General features: G+C 36.1%; 1 protein-coding gene across 1 annotated transcript in view; it reads left to right on the forward strand.

Annotated features, from left to right (window-relative positions):
• The window catches only part of BAZ1A (bromodomain adjacent to zinc finger domain 1A), an 83,440-nt gene that overhangs the window by 25,406 nt on the left and 37,624 nt on the right, over positions 1-20,410 (forward strand). The window contains exons 3-9 of the mRNA XM_037136061.2: positions 4,048-4,191; positions 7,991-8,092; positions 9,763-9,850; positions 14,566-14,700; positions 15,745-15,844; positions 17,065-17,231; positions 19,765-19,860. Coding sequence (XP_036991956.2) covers positions 4,048-4,191; positions 7,991-8,092; positions 9,763-9,850; positions 14,566-14,700; positions 15,745-15,844; positions 17,065-17,231; positions 19,765-19,860 — 832 coding nt within the window. The remainder of the gene's footprint in view (positions 1-4,047; positions 4,192-7,990; positions 8,093-9,762; positions 9,851-14,565; positions 14,701-15,744; positions 15,845-17,064; positions 17,232-19,764; positions 19,861-20,410) is intronic.

Raw genomic sequence — 20,410 nt, forward strand, 5'->3', positions numbered from 1 at the left:
TCATCATTGTTCACGAATGCACATTCCAGTCCACTGTCCGTGGCTGCCAGGTTACATTCATGCCGCACAAATTGTTCTTGTTATATTAACAAGGGTTGGACTTTTCCCCAACAGACATTGTGTACAACATTGTATTTATCCATTCATCTGTTGTTAAGCACTTGATTTGTTTCTACCTTTTGGCTATTGTGAATAATACTGTTATAAACATTGGTATACAAGCATCTTTTGAGTTCTTTTTTTCTAACAGTGTCAAATATCTGTAATTTTTCGTGCTCTGACTGGGAATTGAACTGGTGACCTTTTAGTTTGAAAGACAGCAGTCAGTCCACTGAGCCACACCAGCCATGGCTTGAGTTCTCATTTTCATTTCTTTTGGGTGTGTACCTTGAAGTAAAATAGCCATTTATCTGATAATTCTATGTGTAATCTTTTTAGGAATCACCATATTGTTTTCCACAGCACTGTACTATTTTACACGCCCACGGGCAATGTACATGGGTTACAGTTTCTCTGTATCTTCACCAACACTTGTCACTTTTCACAATTTTTTGTTTTTTTAACACTAGTCATGTTAGTGGGGGGGAAAGGCAGAAAACTGTACTTGAACAACAATTAATAAATAACATAAAATAAATAATAGTCGTGTTAGTGGGTATGAGTGGATCTCATTGCAGTTTTGATTTTTCATTCCCTTTATGACTAAAGATCCTGAATATCTTTTCATGTATTTGTTCCTACTTATGTCTTTTTGAGGGAAATGTCAGTTCAAGTTCTTGGACCATTTTTTAATTGGATTGTTTGTTTTATTGTTGAGTTATAAGAGTTTTTTACATGTCCTTTCCTCTTTGGTGTTTTGGAAGATTTTGAAAATTGGTATTGATTCTTTAAATACTTGGTAGACTGGGGGGGTTGGTGGGGGGAAGCTGTAAATTACTGATTCAGTCTTCTTGCTAGTTATATATCTTTTTAAATTACCTATTTCTTCTTGAGTAGTTTGTGTGTTTCTAAGAATTTGTCCATTTCACCTAGATTATCCAGTTTATCAGCATATAATTGTCGATAGTATTTTCTTACACTCTTTTTAAATAATGTATCTTATTGATTATGTTATTACAGTGTCACACTTTTTCCTCCCCTTTATTCTCCTCCACCATGTACCCCACCTCCCACCAACATTCCCCCACCTTAGTTCATGTCTATGGGTTATACATATAAGTTCTTTGGCTTCTCCATTTCCCATACTATTCTTAACCTCCCCCTGTCTATTTTGTACCTACCATTTATTCATGCTTCTTATTCCCTGGACCTTTCCCCCCATTCTCTCCCTTCTCCCTCTCCACTGATGACCCTCCATGTGATTTGTATTTCTGTGATTTGTTCCTGCTGTAGTTGTTTGCTTAGTTTATTTTTGTTTTTTTTTTTTAGGTTAGGTTGTTAAACAGTGCCACTTGTTCAGCTTTTGCTGGGCTTTCAGTCACTTCCTCTGCCACCCACAAGCAAATTGGGCCCTTCTGGTGCTGATTCCTGGGTGGGTGGCTCTGTGTACATTCCCGGACCCTGTGGGTCTCTCCAACAAACTCTCCTGTGAGGCTGGGAGTTTCTGCTGCTCCAACCCCCACAGGTTTTTTTCAGTCAGAGGTTCTGAGACTTTATTTCCCTGCCCTGGAGCCCTGGGTTGCACGGTCTGTTCCACTCCACAGTTGTTCCCCTGGCTTACCTGCCTGCAAATGTGGGACCGCCCACTCCACCAGCTGCCATGTTGACATGAATCCTCTCCATTCTGTCTGCCCATCTCAGCTCCTCCTACCAATGTGGGTAAATGTTTTTTCTTTAACTCCTTGGTTGCCATACAGTTTGATTTTCTTGCGGTTCTGGTAATATTTTTTGTTATTTTTGGTCATTGTCTTTCTTTTGGTTGCGCAAGGAGGCAAAGTGTCTACCAGTACCTCCATCTTGGTTGGAAGTCCCCAAAATGAACTGATTCTAAATATACTGCTTTTCTTTCTGGAATTGTATGCTTCTATTTATTTTGGCTGTATCAAACCCTCATTTTGAAAAAACATATGAAAGGGTAAATTGTCAGTTTATTGAATCAAAGGAAAGATTAACCACCTAAATCTGAGATGGCAAGGTACATCTAACTCTGAGGAAGAACAGAAAAAAATAGAACTGATTACCTCTAGTAGTACCCTTGCCATCTCTCTTCTCTCTTCTCTCCTCTCTTGTAAGCTTTTTAAAATCTTCTCTCACTGCATACTGGTCCACTCCACGTGATAGGAAGTATGTGTGCCAACAGCACCAAAATTTTATATTTTATAGGTTCTCTGATGGGGTAGGAACTGATTTTAACTTCCTAGATTCCAGATTTTAAAATCTTAGGAAATGATCTGTTGTCTCAACAAAAGGTGCCTACCCAGTATTCACTAACTCTAGCCAGGGTCTTGTGGGAGTTTGACAGCTCTACCAGTAGTTATACGTAAAAAGGGGGTGTGTGGAAAGAATGAAGTTCTTGGGAGAATTGGGCTGGTGAATGGACAGGCAGGCAGTCTTATAATGCCCACAATATCTCAAAACTTGCTTATGGCATGGGTTGATGAAATGAATGCCACAGCAAGTAAATTTTCTAATCTTGAGCTGCTTTAGAGAATAGAGATTTACATATTGGTGGTATATATGTGCTTTTAGACATTCTTGGTTAATAAAACCTCCCCCTGGATTGTCTAAGAGTTGTAGAAGTGCCATAGATATAATTCCAACAGTACGCACATTTCCTCTCCCTCCCTCCCTCCTGTACCCCGCTTTTACTTGTGACTGCGTTGATTTAACAACTTGAGATATATTTCACATACCATAAAATTTACCCATTTAAAATGTACAGTTCAGTGTTTTTTAGTATATTCGTGGCGTTGCGCAACCATCACTACAAATTAGTTTTAGGACATTTTCTATATCCCAGAAAGAAAGACCATTCCTGTTAGCAGCCACTGCCCTCTGTGCTCGTCTCTTACCCTCCCCCCACCCGACGCCCAAGTTCCTGAAGTTCCTGGCAACCCCTCATCTACTTCATGTCTCTGTAGATTTGCTTATTCTGGTTTTTCATACAAATGGAATCATATAGTATGTTGCTTTTTACTCCTGGTTTCTTTCACTTAATGCTTTCAAGGTCATGTTATCAGTACTTCTTTTTTTCTTTTGCTGAATAATATTACATTGTTTAAATACACCACATTTTATTTTATTTATTTTATAATCCTCACCTGAGGATATATTTTGTCGATTTTAGAAATAGAAAAAGGAAGAGAGAGAAAGATCAATGTGAGAGATAAACACCAATCGGTTGCCTCCCTTATGCTCTCTGACAGGGGATCTAACTCGCAACCTAGTTATATATCCTGACTGGTAGACAGACCTACAGCCTTTTGGTGTACAGAACAATGCTCCAACCAACTGAGCAACCTGGCCAGGGTTGGCTATATAACATTTTATTCCAATTGAAAATTGTCACAGTAAAATGGGACTGAGGACTATTTCAGTTATGGTGAATGAATCTGAAACTGTAGCACATAAAACCCAGAGTAGGCAGAGGTAAGGGAAGTCAAAGTAGGGGTAATAGAATTAGTGAATAGGAAGCTTTCCAGAGATCAGAAACCACAACAAAAGTTACAGTGAGAATGAAAAAGACTATGATCAGGAAAATTTTAGAATTTAAAATATTGGAGGCTTTGAAGAACTATAAGGCCTAATCTGTATAATGAAGTGTTATGCCAGAATTTTATTTTCTAAGTAGTAATTTTAGGTAAGGATATAATTGCCAAGAATCTTGATAAATTGACCTTTAAAATAGTTTTGTATTATTTTACCTTATAGCCAACCTTTGCTTAAATTAGATGTTACAGATTCTCTTTTTTATAAAGTTGGTTATATCAATCAGCCATAGTTTCTATAAAACAAAAATATTTTCAGCGTACAATAATAGATTGTTTTGAAATGCTTGATTATAAAATATCAAATGATTTACATTTTTAATGTATCATTTTCTTTCAGGTTACAGTGTAGGATTTTGGAAGTCTTCCCTCCATCTCATCAAAATGGTTTTGCTAATGGACATGTCAGCAGTGTAGATGGAGAAACTATCATTATCAGTGATAGTGATGATTCAGAAACACAAAACAGTTCTTTTCAAAATGGGTAAGTGATTTTTATTAATTTTTAAAATATGTATCAGATTGGCTAATCATATTCCATTGAAACAGTTTTTTCTTTAGTCCCTTCCTTAAGAAAGGCACTTTCTTCTAGTCATACTGTGGTATATTATTTAGCTGAAAAATGTGCTTCCACAATGCATGTTTAAGTTTGTAAAACTGAAACTTACCTAAGTTAATTCTAGTTAGCAGCTTAAGAGCAACTGAAGCTCATCTCATTCAATAACACACATTCCCCTTTTGTTTGCTTGGGAAAATTAATTCTGTACTTCATCAGACTTACTTATGGTACATATGACAAAGAAACTCTGTACCCTTCTGAAACTCAGTCAGTTGACAAACCTGCATCAGGTAAGTGCTCTCTTGGAGAAAAAGTACACGAACATCTAGATTGGCACGCCCTGCAGGTAAATTTAAAATCTCAGCTGAGTCTTCAACTGATGAGCCTCTTTACATGTTTTAACTCAGCTCCCTCCTTAGTTCTCCACAGCCACCGTCTAACTCTTCACTGCTCCATTCTGTTCCCTCTCTGTCTTTAAAGAATCTCAGCCTTAAAAATGCTTCCTCCAGCCTGTCTTGTGTCTTTCTTTTACCTCCCTGTTTTCAGAAAACAGTACCATAATCAAATAAGAAACCTGAAACTACTCTTTTTTTTTAATTTATTGATTTGAGAGAGAGAGAGAGAGGAAGGAAAAGAGAGAAGAACATTAATTTGTTGTTCTACTTATACATTCATTGACTGATTTAGTATACATGCCCAGACCAGGGATCAAACCCACAACGTTGGTATATCAGGTCAATGCAATAACTGAGCTACCCAGCCAGAGTTCTGGGGCCACTCTAAAAACTTCCTTTAACTCCTTTGCTCCTGAAATACTAGTTAGTAACTATCAAGTTCTGTCTTGCAGAACCTTGTAATTCAAGTTCCCTTTTTTTCTGATTTGAACTATTGTATCTGTAGCCAGCATTTCAGCATTTACTGTGTCCTGACCCTGTGCTAAGTGCTTGCTTTGCCTGTCTGTCAGTTCTGGAAGAATATTGTTATTTTTACTTAACAAGAACTTGAGCCTTAGAAAGATTAATTGGCTTTTCATGAGGTTATCTAGCTAGTGCACTGGCTGACAGAAAAGTGATTTTTGGGTGAATGAATGAAGCATGGTATGGTCCGATATACTAAGTCTTTTGATGTACCTCACTTTTTTTTTCTTGAGTCACCACTACTCAGAAAAAGAAATTAATAGGTCACTTGTCTGTATCTCTTATTGAATATATAGTTTAGCATGCAGAATTGGTGGGTATTGTGGTAGTTAACACACGTCCCTTAGCAGCTCTGAGAGTACTTCATCTGGGGTTTTTTGGACTTTGGCAAAGAGTGTAACCCTTCAAGTTATATATTAGATGAGTTCTGAACAGTTAAGTCCAGATTTTGTATATAAAATTTTTTAATTGATGTTTAAATATGGTAAGCATTTGTTTATAAAGTTTTTCATAAAGTAATTTATCATTTGTGGTTATTTTGTAGTGACTTTTAATATACTCTTCTAATTGTTTTTGGTGCTTTGGGATGGAAGTGTCTAGATTCTTAGGTTCAGCACTCTATTATTCAGCATGTTAATGTCCTTTCCCTTCTGTTTAGATTTTAATATGAGCTAACTGCATATTTTGTGGCTAATTTAACTTGGGTACAAAGCAAATTAATTCAGAATCTCAATTAGTAAGCGAATGTTTTACCTGTTGTATGTAGCATTTAGAAGAATATTTCTATTTGTAAATCCCACTTGTGCCACTTACAAGAAGCTCATCACAAAGTGTAATTGAATTTGGCCAGAGGAGTAATTAGTAATACTTGTCTGCCCTTGTAGTCTGTGCCTTCTCCTTTTAATACAGGTACTTGGAATAGACTCTCGATCTAAGAAAATTGAATAAGCTAGGCTATTACTTTATTCATAGATATATTTAACCTGTTTATGATTCTCAGAGAATCTGAGCTTTAACTGTGCATCAAAATCATACTATGTCTGGTTATTTATGTTGCTACTGTGGTATCCAGAGATACCAGGAAGAGTGAAACATAGTCATCTTTGCACCTTTGCTGTGTTATTTCTATAAATTCCCTAACTTAAGTGATTTACCTCTAGGTTGCTCCCAGAACAAAACATAGTCTGGATTTTCTTATGTTTGAGTAAGTGGGTTGAAGGGAAAGGAACAATTCTTTATCAGGCGTTTTCCACGAGTTAAACTGTGTGACAGCCCCCACATGTTGTTTATTCCTCACACCCATTCTATAAGGGTAGATTGTCATAGTCTTACATTGGTGAGGAGAAACAGAAGTTCCAAGTTAGAAAATTTGCCCAGTATCACATAGTTGACAGTATCTGCAAGATATATTAAAGGAGCATATTTGGAATTATAGGTCCTCAAAGTGATACCAGCATTTTGTGGGAGAGAGGGTGAGGCAGAGGCAGAGAGGGAGAGAACATCCCTCTCATTTGCCATTTTAACCATTTTAAGTGTACAGTTTAGCGGCATTAATTACATTCACAGTGTTGTACAACTATCACTGCTATTTTCAAAGCTTTTTCGTCTGTCTAAACAGAAGCACTGTACCCATTAAGTAATAATTTCCCATTTCCTTGTCCCCCCACCTCCTAGTAACCTCTAATCTGGTTTCTGTCTCTTTGAATTTACCTATTCTAGATATTTCATATAAATGGAGTCATAATATTTGTCCTTTTGTGTCTGGCTTATTCCACTTAGTATAATTTTTCAAGGCACATCCATATTGTAGCATATTGAGATTTATAACAGAATAAAAGAAAGAAGGAAAGAATGAATGAATGAATGAGTGAATGAATGAATAAAGTGAATGCACCCTCAAAGAGACAAAAAGGTAAGACGTTGATGGGGTTTTAAATGTGTAGGTTCTTTGCCAATTTTTTTGTTTCTTTTAGATTCTATTTATTTATTTTTAGAGAGGTGGGAAGGGAAAGGAAAGAGAGGGAAAGAAACAGCTGTCAGTTGCCTCTCATTCACCCCCAACAGGGGACCTGACCTGCAACCCAGACACGTGCTGTGACCAGAAATCAAAACAACAACTTTCCTGCCCTGGCTGGTGTAGCACAGTGGACTGAGCATGGGCCTGCGAACCAAAGGGTCACCCATTAGATTCCCAGTCAGGGCACATGCCTGGGTTGTGGGCCTGGTCCCCAGTTGTGGACACATGAAGGGCAGCTACACGTTGATGTTTCTGTCCCTCTCTTTCTCCTTCCCTTCCCCTCTCTCTAAATAAATAAATAAAATCATTAAAAAAGAAAACAGCAACTTTTTGGTTTACAGACCTGTAGTCAGTCCACTGAGCCACACCAGCCAGGGCAGCCAATTCTTAGAACAGGGTAAATTACATTATCTCCACTTTTGCTCTCAAATTACAAAGCTATGAAGAAGAAAGTTCAAAAGCAGATATAAGAACTATTTGTTTTACCTAATTTTACAAATTCTACCTAAACTGGGTACTCTGCTTATTATTCTGTAGTTATTCTCTTCACCCAAGAAAAATATATCAAATGAGTAATTAGAGTACCTACCTAACATAAAATAGTGCTTTGTATTTTTTTTGACTAACAGAATGGTGAGGGATATCAGTAACATATAAAATCCTAGTTAAAATAAATACACATTAGATTGCGTTATAGTACTCATGTTCTTAGAAACTAGGTTTCCGTTTAAAATCTCACATTTCCACAAAAATAATTAACTGATTTGTGTCTTTCCTCTGCTCTTTTTAGGAAGAAAAGAGACGCAGTTGATCCCTTATTGTTTAAGTACAAGGTGCAACCCACTGAAAAAGAATTGTATGAGTGTGCCATTGTCAAAGCCACACACATCAGGTAAACTTCAGTGTCTTCTCTGTGCTACTTTAAAGTCCTGTAATTATTTTAGGTTAAGAGGATTTGATGTAGAACAAATGGGTAGTGTTGCAAGTGGTCACTTCTTTTCTTAAAATGAATGGGCATTAATATGCTCATAGATTGAGAAAGTGAACCCTGATAGACTCTATGAGCCCTTATTTATTAACAACTATCCCCAAATAGTCTTCACATCTAAGAAATTACAAAGGACCCTATTTACAAAGTACTGCTCATGAGGGAACCCAATTTTCGAAGCTGAGAAATCAGAAGGTGCTTAGAAATTTATCGGTCATATATATATTATTTTATTCATTAGACACAAATATCTGATCAGTCTCTTCTTGTTCCTTAAGAAAGTTAAATAACAAAAGTTGAGGATCTTTTAAAATTCCTCTTTGAGGCATAATTAAGAGAGGAAAGTAGTGAGTGGTTTATATTTTTAAAAACCAGCACTATGCATAGATATATTGTGGGACAGTCCCCACGGCTGCCCGTTGAGGTTGGGCTCTTAGTCACCCGAGAGTGAGGTGACGTCATCAGCCAACTGTCAAGTTGCCTTGTAGAAGTCAGCATTGGATTTCATTTGATGTAAAATATTTTTACTTGTTCTTTCATCTCTGTTGCCCCATATATACTCATGTTCAAAGAAAAGTGATAATATAATTGGGAAGACCTTTACTTAAAAACTTTATAGTTTATTTACTCATAGAAGCTTTTACTGTGGCCTTTCTTGAAAAAATACATTGAATTTAATTTAAAAAATTACTTTCCAGAAATACTTGTGTGTCATTTATTGTTTTTGTTTTGTTATGGTGGTGTTTATTACTGTTATGGTTACTCTGTTTGAATTTGGGAGCAAGAGATGATCAACAATAGTATATTCTGGGGATCTTAAGAATTCTCTATTCTCTTTAATTTTAGTCCCATGAATTTGTTGGCTGCCATGTGAAATTTAAATACAAAATATTTAAGAATTTGATAAAAATCCATGTTCAACTCTGTTCATGAGTTCAATCTGAATATTGGTTTACATAGTGTTATGTGATATCTGGTAACCTGCCGATACTAATTTTTTAAACAATTTTAATGGTGATAACTTGTAGGAATGATCATCTAATTTTGTATGATTTGGTTTATTCTTTACAGTATATTTTTCTTGAGGAATATTTGATTTCTAAGTGGTTCCTAAGCAATAAATGCATATACAATTATTTTTTATCCTCACCAGAGGATGTAGCCATCGATTCCAGACAGAGGAGGGGGGAGAGAGAAACAGAGAAACACAGATGGTTGCCTCCTAAACACGCCCCAATGGGGACAGAACCTGCAGCCTAACCATGTGCCCTGACTGGAAATTGAACCCACAACCTTTCAGTTTACTGGATGATGCTGCAACCAACTAAGCCACATTGGCCAAAGCACATATACTATTTTTAATGGACTTTTATAATAGATCCAATCAAGTAGATCTTATTCTATACAAATACTTTTGTATAAAGTTTCTTGTTACTTCTACATAAATACTATTGGAAAATGAAATGTCCTTTTCCTAGGTTTGAAAGTGAGGTTGTTATAGATTTACAGAGATTATGGAAATCAGATTGAATTCTTTGGTACTAACTTTCCTCTTTCTTCTTTTTCCTCTTTAGTCGGAGAAAACACCTATTTTCTCGTGAGAAACTAAAGCTTTTTCTAAAGCAACACTGTGAACCACAAGATGGAGTCATTAAAGTTAAGGTAATTCAAACAGTAAAATTATTTGCTAGAAAGAAGAAAAAAAGAGACATGAGTAGTGGTATAAAGTTATAATGTTGAAATATTATATCAAAGTTGGTTAAAATAGCTCTCTTTTTATCTAGAGTCAATTTTTAGTAATTTTCTTTGTTTATTGGATTAAATGCTGTTTTTGCAATTGCTAGACTTTCTAGGTGGTACAGGTGCTACCACTTTTTTTCCTGGTAAAAAAAAATTACCCGGGTGAGAATAGATGGTAAACTTGACAAAAGAAAGGTTGTGGAGTGGGGCAAGTATAATTTTTAAATATATTTTATTGATTATGCTATTACAGTTGTCCCATTTCCCCCCTTCATTCCCCTCCACCCTGCACATCCTCTCCCACATACATTCCCCTCCTTTAGTTCATGGCCATGGATTGTACATATAAGTTCTTTGGCTTCTACATTTCCCATACTCTTCTTACTTGCCCCCTGCCTATTTTCTACCTACCATCTATGCTACTTATTCTCTGTAACTTTTCCCCCTCTCTCCTCCTCCTACTTTCCTGTTATTAACCGTCCATGGGATCTCCATTTCTGTGGTTCTGTTCCTGTTCTAGTTGTTTGTTTAGTTTATTTTTGTTTTTGTTTTAGGTGTGGTTATTAATAATTGTGAGTTTGCTATCATTTTACTATACATGTTTTTTATCTTCTTTTTCTTAGATAAGTCCCTTTAACATTTCATATAATAAGGGCTTGATGATGATGAACTCCTTTAACTTGACCTTATCTGAGAAGCACTTTATCTGCCCTTCCATTCTAAATGAAAGCTTTTCTGGATAGATCAATCTTGGATGTAGGTCCTTGCCTTTCATGACTTGGATATCTCTTTCCAGCCCCTTCTTGCCTGTAAGGTCTCTTTTGAGAAATCAGCTGACAACCTGATGAGAACTCCTTTGTAGGTAACTGTCTCTTTATCTCTGCTTCTAAGATTCTCTCCTTCATTTTTGTCTTGGCTAATGTAATTATGATGTACCTTTGTGTATTCCTCTTTGGGTCCAACTTCTTTGGGATTCTCTGAGCCTCCTGGACTTCCTGGAAGTTTATTGCCTTTGCCAGATTGGGGGAGTTCTCCTTTATTATTTGTTCAGATAACTTTTCCACTTGTCACTCTCCCTCTTCCCTTTCTGGCACCTGTATAATTTGGATGTTGGAGCATTTAAAGATGTCCTGGAGGTTCCTAAGTCTCTCCTCATTTTTTTTATTCTTGTTTCTTCATATTTTTCTGTTTGGTCATTTTTTTCTTCCTTCTGGTTTACTCCCTTGATTTGAGTCCCAGTTTCCTTTCCATTACTTTTGGTTTCCTGTGCATTTCCCTTCATTTCAATTAGTTTAGCCTTCATATGTCCCTCTAATTTGTGACTAAAATCAACTAGTTCTGTGAGCATCCTGATCACCAGTGTTTTGAACTGTGCATCTGATAGGTGGGTGATCTCTTGGTCGCTTAGTTGTATTTGTTGTGGAGCTTTGATCAGTTCTTTCATTTGGGCCATTTTTTTTTGTCTCAACTATAATTTTTTAAGTGTGGTTCTGGCTCACAAAAACAGATAAAAAGGGAAATGCTAAAACAGATTCTAGTAGATAGGAGAACAACATATAAGAAGGATATCAAAGGTCAATACCAGGCAGGTCGATCATCTTTTATTCATAACCATTAAAAGAGGGCAAAAATCAAGTTTAGAAACTTCAAATTATACACTGAGTGTAAAGTTAAATGGTAAAACTAATTCTTTAAAATGAAAAACATTTAACTCACATTGGGAGAAATGCCAAATCTAAGTAAAAAAAGCAATAGAATGGGTAAGAGAGATGTATACATGTGTCAGAAATTAGCTATTGCATGCTTAAGATTGATCCATGTCTTACATGTAAATGTTCATCAAAAGAAATGAAAAAAAATGAAATTAGTTTACTCTATGTGAAAAGTAGTATTTTATATCTCTAGAGACTAGGATAGATTGTTTATTAAGTAAAAGTGGGGTATTTGGTTAACTATTTGGTAGAATAAAATTAAATCTAACTCAAAAAATGAAATGAAACAAATCTTATGTTTTATGCATGCTTGAAGTACTTTGGAGGAGCAATAGAAAAGAAATAACAATGATGAGATTGATTTGACAGTATAAATATATGTAAGTTTAAAATGTCATAAATAGATTTCAAGTGCCAGAGGAAAAATACTTTAAGTGAATATAATGAGGAGCTCAAATCAGTTAGAAAAACATGAGCACTTCAGGAAAAATATAGACTAGACATGATTAAAATTCATAGCAGATGAAATATAAAAACTTAAAAATATAAGACAAAATAATCTGAAAGAAATAATTTTTAAATCTGAGCATATTTGTGTATTTGTCTTGATGAGAGGAGAATGCTTAAATTATGCTTTATTTATAGCATTGAATATCAGATAGCTGTAAAATGATGCTTACAAGAAGTTAACCATTTTTTTTAATCCTCACCTGAGGACATGCTCATTGATTTTAGACAGGGGGAAAGGGAGGGGGAGAGAGAGAGAGAAACGTAAATGTGAGAAAGAAACATTGACTGGTTGCCTCTTGCATAAGCCCCAAGTGGGACTGAACCTGCAACCCAGGTATATGCCTTGACCAAGAATGGAACCTGCAACCTTTTGGTTTATGGGACAGTGCTCCAACCAACTGCTTCAACCAACTGAGTCACACAGGCCAGGGCAAAGTTTATAATTTTTTAAAATGGATTTTAGAGAGAGGGGAAGGGAGAGAGAAAAAAGGAAACATTGATTTGCCGTTCCATTTATTTATGGATTAATTGCTTGATTCTTATGTGTGCCCTGACCAGGGATCGAACCTGCAGCCTTGGCATATTGAGACAATGCTCTAACCAACTGATCCATCTGGCCAGGGCTCAGAAGTTAACAATTTTGCTATTTGTGTTAGTGAATATACATATGAATACTTGTATATGTATATGTAAATAGCCAGTTGGCCAATTCCTCTAACTTACAAAGGTCTCTTACACATCAATGAACAAAAACAACTCAGTTGGAAAAAGTGGTGAAGGACATCAGCAGTTACTCACCAGGTAAAATAAACATTCAGTAAACATGGAAGTTCACTTTAATAAATAAGTGAAAATTAAGGTGACAGTCAACATTCTACTCTTAGAGTATAATGAAAGATTGTTAATGGGTATCTGATGCAAGTGTGCATGTGTACACACACACACATACACACACACACCCCTGCCCTCCCCAGAACAACTGAGTTTGATACCCAGTGCAGTGGGTGTAGACTGATGTTAGGAGTACTTTTACAAATACACAGAGATGTAGGTATTTATGTTTGTTGTGATACGTGTATATGAATAAGAAACCTTAGTAATTAATATATGCAAGCCTATTTTGACCTTTTTGAGTTTATTTATTTGAAAAGAAAACCACTTGTGCTTTGTGGTCATACTTAAAAGGCAATTCTATATATTCAGTGGTTTATTTATGTGGGATAGACGACCATCTTAATGGAAGTTATGTAAAATTTTAATAAATTCTTCATCTATTATAGCCAGAACTGATTGAATTTTAGATATTAAAAGCTGTGTTTTACCCCAAAGTGGAAATATATAGAAAATTGAATTACTGATAGAAGTAGTCCTGTTTTGTTAAATAATTTAAAACTGTGTATCATTTTCTTACACACTTCTGAAAGATATTTCTGTAAATGCCACATGTTTTCTTCAAGAGAAAGAATGATGATTTTGACAATTAGACAAAAAATAATCTTCAGAATTGCTAGTCAAAAACAAAAAATCTACAGTTGGATATTGAATAAAAGGTGAACATGTTCTGAATACAAGTTAAACAGACAGAAAACTCTTTTGGATTTAGCAGTTATTGTAGAACCACACCACTTCTATAAAGATGAGGTTGATTGGCCCCGGCTGGTGTGGTTCAGTGGACTGAGGACTGGCCTGTGAACCAAAAAGTCACCAGTTTGATTTCCAGGCAGGGCACGTGCCTGGATTTCGGGCCAGCTCCCCAGGGTGTATGAGAAGCAACCACACGTTGATGTTTCGCTCCCTCTCTTTCTCCCTCCCTTCCCCTCTGTCTAGAAATAAATAAATAAAATATTTTTAAAAATTAAAATTTAATTTTTTTAAAATGAGGTTGAGTGTTCTGAGTTGAAGTTTTATAGGAATTTGTCAGTTTTTCTGCTTTTACCCAGATGAGCTTTAAAATTTGATCCATAAAAATATTTGTTATCACCCCAAACTGGTAGTGGAGGGACCTAAATGTTCAGCAGTTAGGAAATGGTTAAGAAAAAAAATTATTGGTTAACAATGGATTTTAATGTTAAATATGTAGATTATTTATTAACATAGAAGATCTCATTAAAATAATCAAAAGCAAATAAAAAATGACTGTTGTATAAATGTAATTTTGAAATAATTTTAGAATTCAAGAAACTGTTGAAACATTCTTGAGATTTTTTTTTTCAGTTATGGATTTCTCTCTGGTAAAGCTGGTTATATAGTTTTTAAAAGGATCAAGTAAACTAAAATACATAACACTACATAATAGCACAAGAAATTCTAATGTTTTGGACCTGGTTTAATATGTTAATCATAGAACGTGTTAGTCGATCTTTATATGCTTTACTAATGTGTTATTATTGTACCCTGTATCTTTTTTTGATAAAGGCATCATCTCTTTCTACATATAAAATACCAGACCAAGATTTTTCTTATTTTTTTCCTGATGATCCACCCACCTTTATCTTCAGTCCTGCTAACAGGAGGAGAGGGAGGCCTCCCAAACGCGTATCTATCAGTCAGGTAAGTAGAGAACGGATAAAAACTGCCTTATAGCTCTTAATAAAACTCTTCAAGTTTAAGAGCAGTGTTTGGCTCCCCTGCCTCCATAGCCTGTAGGAAGGGACACATTCCTTCACACATAAGAATGTGTGTCCTGTATGGTGACAACAGTTCAGCAGTGAGGCTTGTAGAAACTTCTCGTGAATTAGACACGGCTCTCATGCCACAGGATTTTATACCACCGTGGAAGCAAGCGTTGTAAGCAATTACTAAAATGTAAACCAGGGTGAAATTGAGGGAATAAATGATGGTATTGAAACATTAAGCGTATATTTAAAATATGAGGGATAATAAAGCAAGTTAAAGACATTACTTTCACAAGAAATAAAGTAGAAATAAACTTTTGACATTGTTTAATTGGCCACAGACTATTTCCGATTTTTTTCTCTACCTCTTACATATTTGATGGCTACATCATCTAGTTGAGAAGGACTTTTTGGTTTTTCTAATGCATATTTTTTAAGTTGCTATAGGTTACCAATAGTTTTCTCCTGGAAGGTTTTTGTACTAATTTGTAGACTATAGAATTAACTCATATGCTGTGTGTTACTGTGATTAAAGTTATTAAAAGTTCAGTTATAAGTCAGACAGAAAAGGACAAAAGCTGTATGATTTTATTCATAAAATCATAAGATAAAGTGACAGATGAACTAACAAAACAAAACGAAAACCAAGATTCAGATACCGGGATGGTGGTGACCAGAGGGGAGCAGATTGGGGGGGCGGGCAGATGGGGGAAGGGGGTCAGAGAGTCAGACACACGGCAATGGAGGGGAACTAGACTTTGGGCAGAGAGTCAGACACACGGCAATGGAGGGGAACTAGACTTTGGGCAGTGAAAGTTCAGCTGTGACTTAGACTCAAACCTCATTTTTGTATAAAGAAAATTTAATTGAGGAGGGCTATTAAAACTTTCGTTTTCTATTCTTACTGTAAAACCAAGGCAGACCATCTGTTTATAAAAGTTGTGCTTCTACAACCTTAGTTTCTTGGTTTGTTTTTTAGGAAGACGGCATTGCTAGTAAACAGACTATTGCAAGTTATAGAAATAAAGCTACTAAGGAAAGAGACAAACTTTTGAAACAAGAAGAAATTAAGTCACTGGGTAAGTTTAAACATTTTCTTCCAAAACTGTTTAGATACAGGAAAGATTATTTCTTTGGGTCCAAGTGGGGGATGTTTCTAAAATGGCATATTTCTGTATTTTTTTAAAAGCATAAATCATTTTTTCCCTTGAGGTATCTATTGGTTTTTATGATAAACGAAACCCCTGCCTATCTCTTAAAACTGTTTCAGGGTATAGCATATACCTTACTATACCTTAGCATATATAGCATATCCCATATTAAACTGATCTAATGTTAGATTAAGCACAATTTGGAGTTTCTAGAGCTTGCATACTAGTTGGGGCCATTTTGTTTAATTCACACAGCCTTATAAAACATGGCTTTGCAAATTTCACTGCATGTGAATCACTTAGGAACAATATTAAGAATGAATATTCTGCCCTGGCCAGGGTGGCTCAGTTGGTTGGAGCCTTGTTCCAGAAATGAAAGTGTGCAGGTTTGATCCCAGTTCGGGCATATACCTAGGTTGCTGGTTTCATTCTGGTCTTGGCATTTACGACCCCCCAGTCCAGGTGCTTGCAGGAGGTAACCAGTCAATGGTTCTCTCCCCTTTACTCTCTCCCTTCCTCTCTTTCTAAAAGCAATGCAAAAATATCCTCAGGTGAGAATAAAAAAGAAAATAAAAGGACCCTGGTTGAGTGGCTCTGTTGATTGGAGCCTCATCCAGTGCATCAAAAGGTTGCAGGTTCAATTCCCAGGCAGGGCACATACCTGGGTTGCTGGTTTGGTCCCTGGTCAGGCTGCGAATGGGAGGCAACTGATCAATGTTTCTCACATTGATATTTCTCTCTCACTCTCCCTCTCTCTTCCCCCCTCCCTTCTTCTCCCTCTAAAATGAAAACATATCCTTGGTAAGGATTTTTTTTTAAGTGAAGATTCTAAATCAGTAGGTCTGGGTGAGAGACGAGATTCTGCATTTCCAAGGTGATAACCTGGCTGCTGGTCTTATGACCGTGTTTTGAGTAGCAGGGCTTTCAGAGGCAGGCAGATGTATATCCCCCCTACAGCATTTGGTCTGAAACCCAGCCAGCTTTGTTTTCAGGTTTCAGTTACCTGCTGGTTCCCTCCAGGAATTTACAACCCCTGTGAGTCTCTGCTGACCTCATTTCACCTTAAATTATTTCAGGATTCTTATGTTCCATGAGAAAATGTGTTGTTTTCTGTCTGTGTACTGTTCTAAATTTGACCTTCTCCACAGCTTTTGAAAAGGCTAAATTAAAAAGAGAAAAGGCAGATGCCCTGGAAGCAAAGAAAAAAGAAAAGGAAGATAAAGAAAAAAAGAAGGAAGAATTAAAGAAAATTGTTGAAGAAGAGAGACTGAAGAAGAAAGAAGAAAAAGAAAGACTTAAAATAGAAAGAGAAAAGGTATTCATTTAAATGTATTAGTTGTGCTCTGTACATAGAGTAAATAGTACTTTACACATTTAAATTCATGGTTAATTTACCATGAATGAATGTACCAGTAGGATGCTTTTACCATTTTCATTCACATTTATAGTTGTGCATAAAGCACTGATAAACTATTTATTTTATCTCCCTTTTGCTTTGAAAAATTTAATGAATTATTTAAGGTTCAATATACATGTACATGCCTTTACACCTCAAAGCTTCTTTTAGAGTGTAATTCTAAAATTTTCTTCATCTTTTAGATTTCCAAATTTAGGAAAGGTGATATGCATAAACCTTTAAAGGTAAAATACGTAGTTAGAAAAATACAGTAAAATCTGTGGCTAAGAAGAATTATTACAGTTGTTATTCTCCTTAAAGAATAAGGTATCTGTGATAAAAAGAACATTTCAGCAATTCTTTATTATAATCTTTAGTGGTAAATATTTCTTAGAGAATTCTTATCTGGTTTTTTTCCAAAGATCATTGATTTTCTGAGATACTCACCAGTAGCCTTAGATGACCATGTTACTTACATACAGTGCTTGTTTACATTGCCTGAATGTTATGAATGATTTCACACAGGCCATTGCAGTGGGAAGTGGAGGTGTCTAATACACGTTCATGCCAGTATAAGAGAACTAAAAGACCACTTGTAATCTAAGTGGTAGCATTTAAAGATAGCATTGTTAACACTTTGATTAATTATTTCTAATCTTTATTCTGGACCTTAAAGAAATACAGCATTTATAATTTTATATACTTTTTGTTTAATATAAGCATTTTTTCACGTTATTAAATGGACTAAGGTGGAATTTTCAGTGACTGCTTAATAGTTAATCAAATAGATGTAGCTAAGTGCTTTATAATTTCTTACCTGTAAATAATGGTATTCTGTTCAAATTTATGAATAAATTTCCTGTTTTGGGATTATTTCCCTGAATAAATTTGTAGAATACTAGGTCAGCTCTGGCTGGTGTAGCTCAGTGGATTGAGCGCAGGCCTGTGAACCAGAGGATTGCGGTTCGATTCCCAGTCAGGGCACATGCCTGGGTTGCAGGCCAGTTCCCTGCAGGCTATTTCCCAGCAGGGGAAGCACTAGAGGCAACCATACATTGATGTTTCTCTCCCTCTTCCCTTCCCCTCTAAAGATAAATAAATAAAATCTTAAAAAAAAAAAAGAATACTAGGTCAAAGGGTAAGAACATTTGTAAAACTTTCTATATCTATATATGTACGTGTTTGTTTACCAAACATGTTGTGTTTATTTACACTTTTAGCAAAAGTGAATGAGAATACTCATCCTGTTACACTCTATAAAAATTACATTGGAGTAGGGGGATGACTTATTTCAGCGGACTACTCAAAGCACATTAATAGGTTCTGTAGTCATCTAGTTGCTTTATGTTGAACATTTGATAAGTGCACATCTGTTTACCTTTGGTGTTTCTAAATTTCAAAGAAAGAATATTAACATAATTATACATGTATTGGAGAAATCATAATAACATTTTATTTATACTCTTTATTAGAGGTGTTTGTTTGGGGGTCAATATTTATCTTGCAGTTTCAAATATCAGAACCAAGAAGTAAGGGTTTCAGAAGACTAAGTGAGCAAGAGAAATGGCCTGGGTTAAAAAGAAAGAGATGGTCACCAACTGTATTCTAGTATTGCTTTTACCTACTGCTCCCTCTGTGTGCCTCTAGGCTGTCAGTTGGGTTTAAATGAATCTTGAAAACACTAAATGTTATGCAAATATAGGTTTATTTTAGGTTCTCTAATAATTTGTTATCTGTATTGTTGGGATACTAATTGCTCTGAAGTATGGGGAGAGCTGCTTTAGGCAGAGTTGGACTGAATGAATATTTATCCAAGAACTACCATATTGGACACTTCCCATCTTTGTAGCAGTTATGTGAGGTAGGCATTGTTTTGATCAGTGGTTCTAACACTTCAGCGTGCATCAAAATCACCAGAAAAACTTCTGAAAACATCAGTTGTTGGGTCCAACACCAGGGTTCCTGATTCAGTAGATCTGGGGTAGGGCTCAAGTATTTGTATGTTCTTTTTCACAAGTTCCCAGGTGATGCTGTTACTACCTCATAAATTTCTCATAAGAAATTTTTTTAAGAATATATTTATGCCCTGGCTGGTGTAGCTCAGTAGACTGAGTTCAGGCTGTGAACCAAAGGGTCGTCAGTTCGATTTCCAGTCAGGGCACATGCCTGGGTTGCAGGCCAGATCTCCAGTGGGGGCCACGTGAGAAGCAACCACACATTGATGTTTCTCTCCCTCTCCTCCTCCCTTTCCTTAGGAGAAGGAGAGGGAGAGAAACGTCTATCGGCTACCTCTCAAACACCCCCAACTGGGGACCTGGCCAGCATCCCAGGCATGTGCCCTGAATGGGGATCAGTCCAGCAACCTTTCAGTTTGCAGGCCAGTGTTCAATCCACTGAGCCATACCAGCCAGTGCTGTATTTTATAAGAATTTTTATTAACCTTTTGTTGTAGGAACGAGAGAAATTACGTGAAGAAAAGCGAAAATATATGGAACACTTAAAACAGTGGAGTAAACCTAGAGAAGATATGGAATGTGATGATCTTAAGGTATAAATTTGTTACGTGATGTTTTCACACACCCACATTCTGTGTGCCTATGTGGCTTCGATGACGAAATCTTTCTTTATAACAGTGGCCTCTTCATATTTAACCAAGAGGGAATAGCCAGTTAAGTAGATACATATGTTGACTTTCAAGGTAGCATTTCCTAACAAGCTTTAATAATGATTTTTATTTTGCAGAAATAATTGATCATTTATGTGATCCTTAATAATCCAATAACCACAGGGGGGCCGGGCATGCATTTAGCTTGGTTACTAGGTAAAGATTCTTCCCATCTCCAGAAAATCAAAATATTCAAGCCAAACTTATTCAGTTCTATTTATAAGGAAGTATTTCTAAGTCAGTAGATAGCAGATTAACTGTTCCATTGAAGACAATTTTGGCACAACTGTCTTGACCCCAGAATCTAGGTTAAAAGTCCCTCTCTGCTAGGAAATGCAGTCAGAAATACACTTCAGCCTAAAGTTATAGTCTTAATTTAATGAAGGAAAAAAATCCTTAAGAAACTGTAGTTTAGTAAAGTTGGAATGAGGCC

The sequence above is a fragment of the Artibeus jamaicensis genome, unplaced genomic scaffold, assembly GCF_021234435.1.
Source record: "Artibeus jamaicensis isolate MK-2021 breed Jamaican fruit bat unplaced genomic scaffold, CSHL_Jam_final contig_3150, whole genome shotgun sequence".
NCBI classification, from domain to species: Eukaryota; Metazoa; Chordata; class Mammalia; order Chiroptera; family Phyllostomidae; genus Artibeus; species Artibeus jamaicensis.